This window comes from Pantherophis guttatus, chromosome 1, assembly GCF_059756535.1.
Source record: "Pantherophis guttatus breed Tessera chromosome 1, ASM5975653v1, whole genome shotgun sequence".
In the NCBI taxonomy this organism is placed as follows: Eukaryota; Metazoa; Chordata; class Lepidosauria; order Squamata; family Colubridae; genus Pantherophis; species Pantherophis guttatus.
This window is the reverse complement of record NC_142063.1, coordinates 316,765,284-316,775,596: the sequence shown is the minus strand read 5'-3', so window position 1 is coordinate 316,775,596 and position 10,313 is coordinate 316,765,284. Positions and strand designations below refer to the sequence as shown.

The following is a 10,313-nucleotide window of genomic DNA, read 5'->3' as shown; positions in this document are numbered from 1 at the left end:
GTTTCCAGAAATATTTTTTGTGTGTCTCCGTGCAGCAGTATTGAAACGTCCGCCTGGATCACGTGGGGGCCCTGTATAGAAAGCAGGGAAAGAGGAGGGAGGGGCTGCAGCGGCCCTGCTGTGCTCTTTACTGGTTTTAGGGCGGAAAAGAAATAATCTGCGTGGTCCGCTCTGTGCTGAAAAACGAAATCTCTTTGGGAAAATTCTGAAAATAAACTCAACAATTTATAGCTTAATTGTATGTCAGTAGCGTGGATGTCGCATGTGCTGCAGCGTGTCTGCTTATTGGGGAAGGGCGGCAGCCAAGGCCTAACCAATGGGTGTGTGTATGTGTATAAGTGTGAACGTAGCGGTCTCCCTTGGATGTATCCCATGTGCGTATGGCTTCTCTGTTTATGTTACTGGCCTATTTCTGATTAAGCCTTAAGTTCTTTAATTCGCTAATTTTTCTGTTAAGTTAATTTCTTGTTCCGAGGAAACATTACTGAAGTGTCTCTATGGGAGGGGCAGACTGCAGTCCTTAAATACTATATTTTGGACTCCGATAAAGGTTTTTCATCTTACACAGCTTATCTGACTAGATTTTATACGAAGTACCTAATTGTGAACAAATATAAAACTTCGGGAGGCCTACATTTAGTAGCAGCACACTGATAACTAAAGATGAATTGGTTGTGCTGAATTGAAGTTAATGGAATTAAGAAATGAAGTCAGAGAGTTATTCTTAAATTGTAAATTTGCTAACCCTGAACATTGAAGGATGGTTCTCCAAATTTATTTCAAATGGTATTGTATTCTCTTTTCAAATTATTTGATGTGTACATATTACAGATAAATTAGATATACTGTTTAGAATAATTAACTTAAATTATGTCTAATTTTTAAGCTTGCAATTTTAAGAGTTTTTTCACTTTAATTACCTTTTGCAATTAGTAAATATATGCAACATTAACTTCAAAGCATCTAGATCTTACAGTGGTGAGGTATCTACTCTTGCCCTTTTGTACTGTCTATTAGAAGCAGCTACATCATTTTAATGAGCTCATGTGATAAGAATGTTTACATTCCATTGATTAAGTTTATAATATGCAATCATACCATATGACTGGTTCTTATAAACCATCATTCCTTGTGATAGTGAAGTTTTTTCTTCTGTTCAGTCATACCAATTCTCTGAGACTGCCTGGATAGCCCTGCAGTTTTCTTGGCAAGCTTTTTCAGAATTGATTTGCCATTGCCTTCTACCTAAGGAAAGTAACTGGCTCAAGGCCATCCATCTAAAGTGCCTAAGGTGGGACTAAATGAAACTCATGGTCTCTTAGTTTCAAGCCTGACCACTACTACAAACTTAGTTAAGAAAATAGATTTTTCTTAAAGGAAATGTAAGCATCAGTGGAAATTGCACGTAAGTGCCCACTACAAAGTTTCTATGTGCATATAAACTACTCAAGAAAAAGTATAACAGGAATGGAAATAGTACTTGTTGAGACTTAGAACTACAGAATTAAATACCTGAGAAAAGTGTAATTAGATATGGAAAAATATGTTTAATTTTGTTTTGGACAGTGATGTGAGGAAAATAGTTTTGTCAAACCAAATAAAGATGTCATTTCCAATAGCATAGAAATTCTACATCTGATATACATTTGGGGGGGTGTACTTGGTTAAATTTTGTTCTTAATAGCAGAAGGTATATATACAATTTACCATAAGAGTACTCGGGATATTTAAAGTTCAATCCAAGAGAGGTTAGGCCTGCTGAATTCAATAGGGGTGTGTGTAGAGTGAATGAGATTGAAGCCTTGTTTTGCCAAATTAAAACAACCTCAACATAATCATTATCTGTTTAGCTAATTTTTTTTCACATTTGTATTATGGATTCCAATAGAAAATATTAATGGGACCATTTCCAAAACAATATGAACCACTGGAACATAGGTAAGGCACAGCCACAAACATAATCCTTCCAATCTAGTATCCTGAAATCTGCTGAACTACAATTCCATCATCCTCAATCAATTATAATCAGTGACAACATTTAGTAGGCATTGTAACCCATATTTCTGGTGGACATCAGAGGAAAGCTATTAGCCATATTTAATCTGGGAACACATCCTATTTAACTTAAGTAGAACTTTTGCATAGGATAGGGTTAGTATACACATAGAGGATTCTTCCTTTAAAAGTTGGGAATGGGAATCATGGGTTTCTTAAAGGTAATATGTTAAACAGGCAACAGGTTTCCAACTGTTGATCATTTTAGTAAGCTTACAAAGAAGGCAAATACTGTAATTCCCTCTAGTTTTAAAAGTTGTTGCACTTTGATTCCACTGAAAATGAATTGCATTATTTATCAATACAAATATTTACAATAAAGATAGATTACTAAAATTCAAACTTAATTTTGGGTATAATGTTTATTGATTTATTTTGTAAGAACATAACATTGAAGAGACTTCAGTTTCCCACCTCAGTAACTGGGTCACCAGTGTATTCATGCAACATACAGTGTTCAAACAATCTGTGTTATGATTTAATCTTATGGCCTGGTTCAACAATGCCTTGAAACAAAACCTGTCCACCAATCATTCTAGTGTTTGTGCCAGCCCAGCTGCTGAGAAGAAACCCCTCTGTTATTCCATTTTAAAAATTTATAATTTGGAATTTAATTTTGGTCCTTTCAGATATTTCATAGTCATCAATTCTTTAAAATGTCATCTTTGTAAAATACCTTGCTGAATATTTGAAAATTTAAAATTATTTTTCACTTGATTTGTTGTTTTTTCAATTTCAGTAATCTATGCCAGCAATTATGACAATGTTAGCAGACCATGCAGCACGGCAGCTGCTGGATTTCAACCAGAAGTTGGATATAAATCTGTTGGATAATGTGGTGAACTGCCTGTATCATGGAGAAGGAGCCCAGGTAGAGTACATGATTGGAAATTAGATATCCATTAAGGGATTTAAGTATACTCAAATCTGCAAAGGAAGAAACAAGTTGTTCTCTTTAAGAATGACCTTATAGGTTGACTTGTAATAAAAGAGACCTGAGGAAGTAGGAATATTGCAGTAATAATATACATTTTATACCAGTTTGTTTATGACTGTTCAAACTTACAACGGCACTGAAAAATGTGATTTATGACAGTTTTTCAGTTATGACCTTTGCAGCATCCCCATGATCATATGTTCAAAATTCAGATGCTTGACAATTGGTTCATATTTATGACCATTGCTATGTCCCAAGGTCATGTGATCATTTAACAACCTGTGATGCTAAGTTACCAACTGCAGTGATTCACTTAATAACTGTGGCAAGAAAGTTTGTAAAATGAGGCAAAACTCAAATGTTTCACTTTACAACAAATTGGGGCTCAATTGTGGTTTAAGTTGAGGACTACCTGTACTATAATAATAGAATCATAGAACACTTTAGAGAGAGTTTTGTTAATATAATCCGCTGATGCCCAAGTTCAGTACAGATTGCATCACAGTATTTGAACTGGAAGGCCAATAGGTTACCGTATTTTTCAGAGTATAAGACGCACCTTAGTTTTTGGGGAGGAAAATAAGAAAAAAGCTGATTGGAGGGTAAATCCACCTCCCAGAATACCCCCAATCAGCTGTTCTCAGAGGTGAATTTTAGCAACAGGGTCCTTGGTTGTGAGCTCTGTGCCTTGCTTTTTTTTTTTTTTTTTTCCTGCCACTAAAACTTCTGAAACTCTGTTTCAGAAAAAACTTTTTTCTGCCTCTGAAAGCCTCCGAAACAGACCTTCAGGAAAAAAGCCCCTGAAGCTCTGTTTCTGAGGCTTTTTTTCTGAAGCTCTGTTTGGGGGCTTTTTTTCTGAAACTTCGTTTCTAATGCTTTTTTCAGCCTCTGAAACAGGTGAAATCCAGCAGGTTCTGACTGGTTCTGGAGAACCGGTAGCAGAAATTCTGAGTAGTTCGGAGAACCGGTAGTGGAAATTTTAAGTAGTTCGGAGAACCGGCAAATACCATCTCTGGCTGGCCCCAGAGTGGGGTGGGAATGGAGATTTTGTAATATCCTTCCCCAGGAGTGGGGAGGGAATGGGGATTTTGCAGTATCCTTTCCCTGGAATGGGGTGGGAATGGAGATTTTACAGTATTCTTCCCCTGCCATGCCCTGCAAGCCAAACACACGCCCACCAAGCCACACCCACAGAACCGGTAGTAAAAAAAAATTGGATTTCACCACTGCTTTGAAACCTCTGTTTGAGAAGCTGGGCGGGGCTACATTCTGAGTATAAGACGCACCCAGATTTTCATCCTCTTTGGGGGGAAAAGGTGCGTCTTGTACTCTGAAAAATACGGACTTAAACCTTTGGTGATCATTCTTTTAGTATTATTGTTTGTGTGATCCAGTAGTGAATGAAACATGTTCCTGCTCGCTTACCTGGGAAGAATTTGATTCTGTAACTCCTGAGGAAATAGACATGAATTTTGGTTAGTTAACCTGGCCACCTGTTAAATTTTTGTCCTTTGTTAGTGAAGGCCTCCTGGGAAGAGGTGGTTTAGGTCTCTCTGGTGGTGACTTCCTCTCTGAGGGAAGTCTTGGAGGAGGCAATGATCCCTCTAATGAAATCATCACTGGACCCAATAATGCCCAATTTCCAACCTTCCCTTTTGGATGAAAGTTGGCTGTGGTCCTGGAGGAAATGGATTATCTGGCCTTTCTACAATTAAGTTTCATACCAAGACATAGAATTGAAATGGCATAGATCATACTTGTTGATGATCTCTGGCATAGCTTGAAAAAGAATGGTGCAACCATCTTGGCTGTCTTGGGTCTCTCAGCTGTCTTAGATACAATTGATCATGATATTTTGAAACCAACTAATAAGATTAAGTGTTGGAATTATTGTATTGTGGGGGTTCTCCTTTCTGTTTGGCTTGACAGGTGGGAAGAAATTAAGTCCAAAGTTCTCAATCTACAAGGTGTTCTGGATTCAACATCTATATAAGACCACTGGGTGAGGGTATCAGTTATCACAGTGTCTGACATCATCAGTATTGATGATGCTCAATTGTATATCTTGATCCCTGGCAGACTGCATGAGGCTTTCAAGATTTTGTCAGCTTCTAGATGCAGTGGAGATCTAGATGAGGAACAGACTTGAAACCAACCCTGGCAGGACCAAGGTGTTATAGGTACCCGACCCTCAAAGATCCAGAGATTTTCCATTTCTTTTTCTGAATGGGATTGCAGTTCCCCAGATGGAACAGATATGAAGTTCAGGAAGCTGAAATTTCAGCTTCTGCTTGAAATGCAGGGGGCAGCTGTTGATAGGAAAGCCTTTGTACAAATCTGTCTTTGTGTGCCAATTATACCTTTTACTTCTTACAATCACTTAGGCCTTGGTTACTTCTCAAGTGCACATTGCTATGCACTTTATTTGGGACTGCTCTTGGAAATTAGTTGAAGCTTCCACTGTTCCAGAGTAGTGGTACAAACAAATGCCACAGTATACCCATGTAACACCTCTGTTTTGTGAGTGTACTACTTTCCATTAGTTTTCCGGATGCAATTCAAAATGCTGGTTCTGAGGGCCCTTTATGTATAAAGCCTAGATATTTGAAGAATCATCTCTCTCTCATGGTATAAGCTCAGGCAGTCACATGCTTAGGATACCATTCATTAAGTATCTGTTGTACCCAGATAGCATTTCTTCATTGCACTATGTGCCCTTTGGAACAGTATCCACCTGGAAAGTTGAATATCCCCAATTCTACTTTAAATAGACCTTGAAGGTCTGGCTTTTTTTTCAATCTTGGGCTAGGATGGGCAGTGGGCTATCTTTGTGATTGTTACATCTGTTCCATCAGGATGGCCATTCTCCTTTTCTGTTGTTGTTTCTTTGGGTTTTAATTTGCATTCTGCCCAGGGCCAAGCAAAACATATACATTTGCTAATTGATTATTTGGCACCATTTTTCATGTTCAGGACTAATTAATTTCTCAATTAACGTTCTTTCTTTGATATTTATGATAGTGAATAGGAATGGAGGAATTAATATTTAAAAATTCATTTTGCAGTGTTCAAGTTGTAGAATAATATTCAATGTGTTAGAATTTATAAGTCCAAGAAACAATCAAAGCTTTTATATTTTGTATTTGGGACCTCTGACTCTAGTTAGGCTCTAAAGCTGGATGCTGCAAAACTTTACTTCACTACTTACTCACATTGTAGGTTCATAGTTTGAATCTTGAGTGCATCCTGTTACATATCTATCTCACAACATGTGTTGTGAGTAGATATTCACAGTTTTGCTTTTCAAGTTACAGTCTCTGAACTATAGAGATGTTTCTTTGTCAGGAAGGATGTTTTCAGAAGTTTATTTTTTTCAGAACTTTAATAAAGCAGTATATGTGATCAAATACTAGTTTCCCCATTTATAAGAAAATGCAGGTCTCCTGATACAACTTTTTTGCTAACTAGAACACTGTAGAATGCATTAACTTCTATCTTAAAATCTGTGATTTTGGAACTTAATCTATTCCTTGTGTCTTGGCTATTTGAAATCTAGGTAACACTATTCTGAATTTACTTATTGGTATTAATTATTTGTGTCTTAACTTTTTAGCAAAGGATGGCACAGGAAGTCTTGACTCACTTAAAAGAACACCCTGATGCATGGACAAGAGTTGATACTATTTTGGAATTCTCTCAGAATATGAACACCAAAGTAAGTACATGATTTTTAAATTGAGTTCTTTCTTTCTTCCATTCAGACTTTGAGGAAGGTATCTCAATTTTTAGATTTAATGTTTGTTTAATTATTATTTTTTTTGCTTGTTCCTGCAAATCTCTTTTAACTTAACCCTATACTATCACATGGTATTTCCATGAGGTTATTGGTTACTTTTTCTTGTAAAAGGCTTGAGAATTTGAGTCACATGGGATTGGTGTTAAAATTATGGTTTGAATATGAACAGATTTGAGTGTAATAACATTTATAGCTGTATCATGTTAAGATTGTGTTTGGCTTTCATTTATATTAATGAAAGCCATATGCACATAACTGAGGGCAAGTATGTTCCTCAATTTTTTTTTTACATTGGTATTACTCCATGTAGTTTAAAACAGGCTAGGCACCCCAGATACTTTCTTCTGTTAAATACAATTTATACTTACTTGTAATACAGTTAAGCCATATCATCAGAATAGTGGCTGGCTGTAGTGGACATTTCTCAGCCTTCTGCAGTTGTTTTTGATCTAGAAAATTTAGAGGTTTAAATATAAATTGTCAAACATGTTAAAGTGGTTGTCATATAGCTGAAGAAACATGTGCATGGCCATGTTCTTTGCGTGCACACACATATACTTTGCTATACCTTGTTCTAGATAATGTACAGCCATGCTCCAAATAGTTCCTACAGAATTTGGATGATATTTATCAAAGTCTTATTTTTTTAAAAAAAGGCTTCGTAAATTTTAGGACAAGGTTAAGAACTTCCTCAAAGTACTAAATTTAAGTAACCATGTTTGCCTGTTTGCTTGCCTGGTAAACTTTGCTTTTTATACTCACAGACATTACTAATGTTTAAGTTGATTTATCAACAGTATTTTTTAAAACACAAATTTGTCTTGTGAAAAATGAGATGATTAGAGGAACAGAAAGAAAGCAACAGGTAAAGAATTCTTCAATTTACATAAATTGCAAATGATTTGGTGCTAAATTTATGCACTATGACATTTGGCTTTTATGCAGTCATTTTTTTTTCTTAAAGCTGTTAACACTACCTGATATTAATCATAATGTTCCATTATGTTGATTGCTTGTAATAGGAAGAAAAGGGGTGTCTTCCTGTGCAACTGACACAGCTAGGCTTTGACGGCAGGCCTCCACAAGGTCTACCCTTTTGATTCCCTTTAACTGAATTCTGTTCATCAATTGCTTTTTTTCCTTGTTTTGGTTTCTTGGGTGGTGGGAGGGAATGGGTTGGTACATTGAATAAGTGACCCATAAAAATTTCTGCCATGGGGATCATGATACATTATTTTGTCAATCTATTTCTGTCCCATCTTTTGTAATTACGTTTTATCGTTTATTTTGAAAATGTTTTTGAGACCTGGAGAAACACAGTAGAGTATGTTTTACATCTAGCAATTTTATATGCATAAATTTTTGTAGTTAGTCCTGAGAACTTTTTATAGCGATTGTAGGCATTGGGGGTTTTTTTATTCAAAAAAAAAACATAGTTCTATTAATTTTTAGAACTAAGTGCAAAAACTTGCATAACAAAAGTAAAGAAAAACATGCTTGCCTATCTGTTTGCCCTGCTTTGCATATATGTAACTAATTATGCATTTGTGAAAGAGACCAGTACCATCATCCAGGCTACATGAAAATATAGTATTACAGGCTTTTCTGAATAATTTGAAATAAAGTTGCATTAAACATGTGAGCCGGGAAAGGGCATATAATGTAATTTTCTTGTAAATAAGTCCTTAGTGTTAGAGTGCTTTGAGAGGATGCCTTGGCTAAGTACTCATGCTTTATATGCATAAATACTCATAACTGCTAAGCAGCTTCCATGGAATGGAGTAGTGTGATAATAGCCTTATACCTGTGCACTCTTATTGCCCCAGATGATTGGGTGAAATTTTGGGAAACAAAAGTCTATTCATGAGATATTCTAAGCATCTTTCTGTATCAGTAAGAAGAAAGCAATACTTCCTGCCATTCTGTGTCTCTAGGATCTTGCTGCAGGATGGCAATGAGGTGGCTATACTTTTGAGCTGTAAAAACTGTTCAGCTTTTTGTGTATCCCTGTGGTAGTCAATATTTGAAAACTTGTTTCTGAAACTCCTAGATCTGTAACCAGCTACCCTGATGGGTATCCTCTCCGGAGACAGAAATTATTGTTGGAAACCAGTTAGTCTTAAGAGAAGTGGAACTAATATTAAAACAAGAAAGATACTTGCACTGGTATCTACTGTACAATTTTGATTAGAGGGAATCATCGTAACAGGTGAAGTCTTGTCATGACACTCTGTTGTTCATGTCTGGTGCTTTGGCTGCTCTGGATGCTGTTATTTCATGAATGCCAGCACTGTTCTATAGAAATGTTTGTTCATTTAAGATTTAGGCCGCAGTACAAAGAAGTTGCATGCATTGTAGAATAGGAAGAAGAAATAAGAGACTTGCAAATTGCTAGAGATTTGCTTGCTGTTTCTTTGGCATCAGTTCTGATTGCCAAGAAAGCAACCTGCTGTTCAGTTTTAGATGTAGTTATGTTTTTTCTTTCTTTTTTCTAAACTGAGAGGCCTGCTAAAGAAACAGCAAGCAACAGTCCACTGCTATAGATAATGTGCCCCAACATTCATAGATAACTATAGTACTTGAGATTGCAGTTATAAATTTAAAAGTGTTTTACTACCTTCTTCTGGAAGTAGAATAGCTTATTAGTTCTGAAAGAGATTAAACAATAAACTTTGAGGGTGGAAATGCAGGAAAAGCTAAAAACAAGTCTCAAAAACTTTTGCAGGAAACACAGTGTAGTTTGGGACAGTCTACATTGTGCTATTCATTTAAAATGATCTTACATGATACCTCTGGCTGAAATTAAAATTACCCTATTCTATATAGACACTAACAGTATTGAAGAACTTTTATTCTTGGCCAAATCTTGACCAGCCATCTTGTTACTGAAGCCTAATTTTGCCTTTCAGGTATTGCCTCCCATCTTCTCACTATCAGCAACTCTTTGACCCCTTTTCCTCCTCTCCTGTGCTATTTCTTTAAATATATTTTTATTTCTATGCAAGTTATAATAGAGGTCATATTGAATATTTTTATGCTGAGATAAAAGGAATAAAATGGGTTGAAGAATTTTCATTCCCTACAAATGCATTGCTTTCAAAACATGTGTTGGCAGGCTTACCTGGAAGGTAAAACAACCTCAAGGTATATATGGAAATGGTGAACTTTTGACTGAATACAAAAGTTAATATTGCAACTATAGATATGGTTGTTATAGGGGAGAGATTATTGTACCTTGAAATAAACTTGAATTGTCTTGCTGTTCTTTAAGAAACACACCAATTAATTCTTAGGAAGCACATTTTCCTGAAGGTGTTACTGGATTTAATGTTAAACCCTAGTCTTAACAATTCAAATGACAGAAAGCCCATAAACATCCAAGTTGCTAAACTTGGCTGTATATTTGGAAGCTATAAGCAGTCATTTAGGTCATGATTTTTGTTGACTGCTGATTTTCTCCCCTAAAGATAATTAATTTGGCTTCCCAAAACATTTTTTATTTGCTCCCCTCTGGTGTGATCATGA

The 10,313-nt window shown here is 36.1% G+C and overlaps 1 protein-coding gene across 5 annotated transcripts in view; it reads left to right on the top strand.

Annotated features, from left to right (window-relative positions):
• The window catches only part of XPO1 (exportin 1), a 71,839-nt gene that overhangs the window by 2,544 nt on the left and 58,982 nt on the right, over nt 1-10,313 (top strand). For 2 of the 5 annotated variants that reach the window (XM_087883303.1, XM_087883302.1), the window contains exons 2-4: nt 2,795-2,926; nt 6,606-6,707; nt 8,839-8,997. Coding sequence is in view for 2 of the 5 variants with exons in the window: in XM_034427295.3 (XP_034283186.1) it covers nt 2,801-2,926; nt 6,606-6,707 (228 nt within the window). In the remaining 3 variants the exon portion in view is untranslated. Of the gene's footprint in view, nt 1-2,794; nt 2,927-6,605; nt 6,708-7,810; nt 7,875-8,838; nt 8,998-10,313 lie in introns of all 5 variants that reach the window. The other 3 variants (XM_034427295.3, XM_060692620.2, XM_087883301.1) reach the window with 2 other exon arrangements.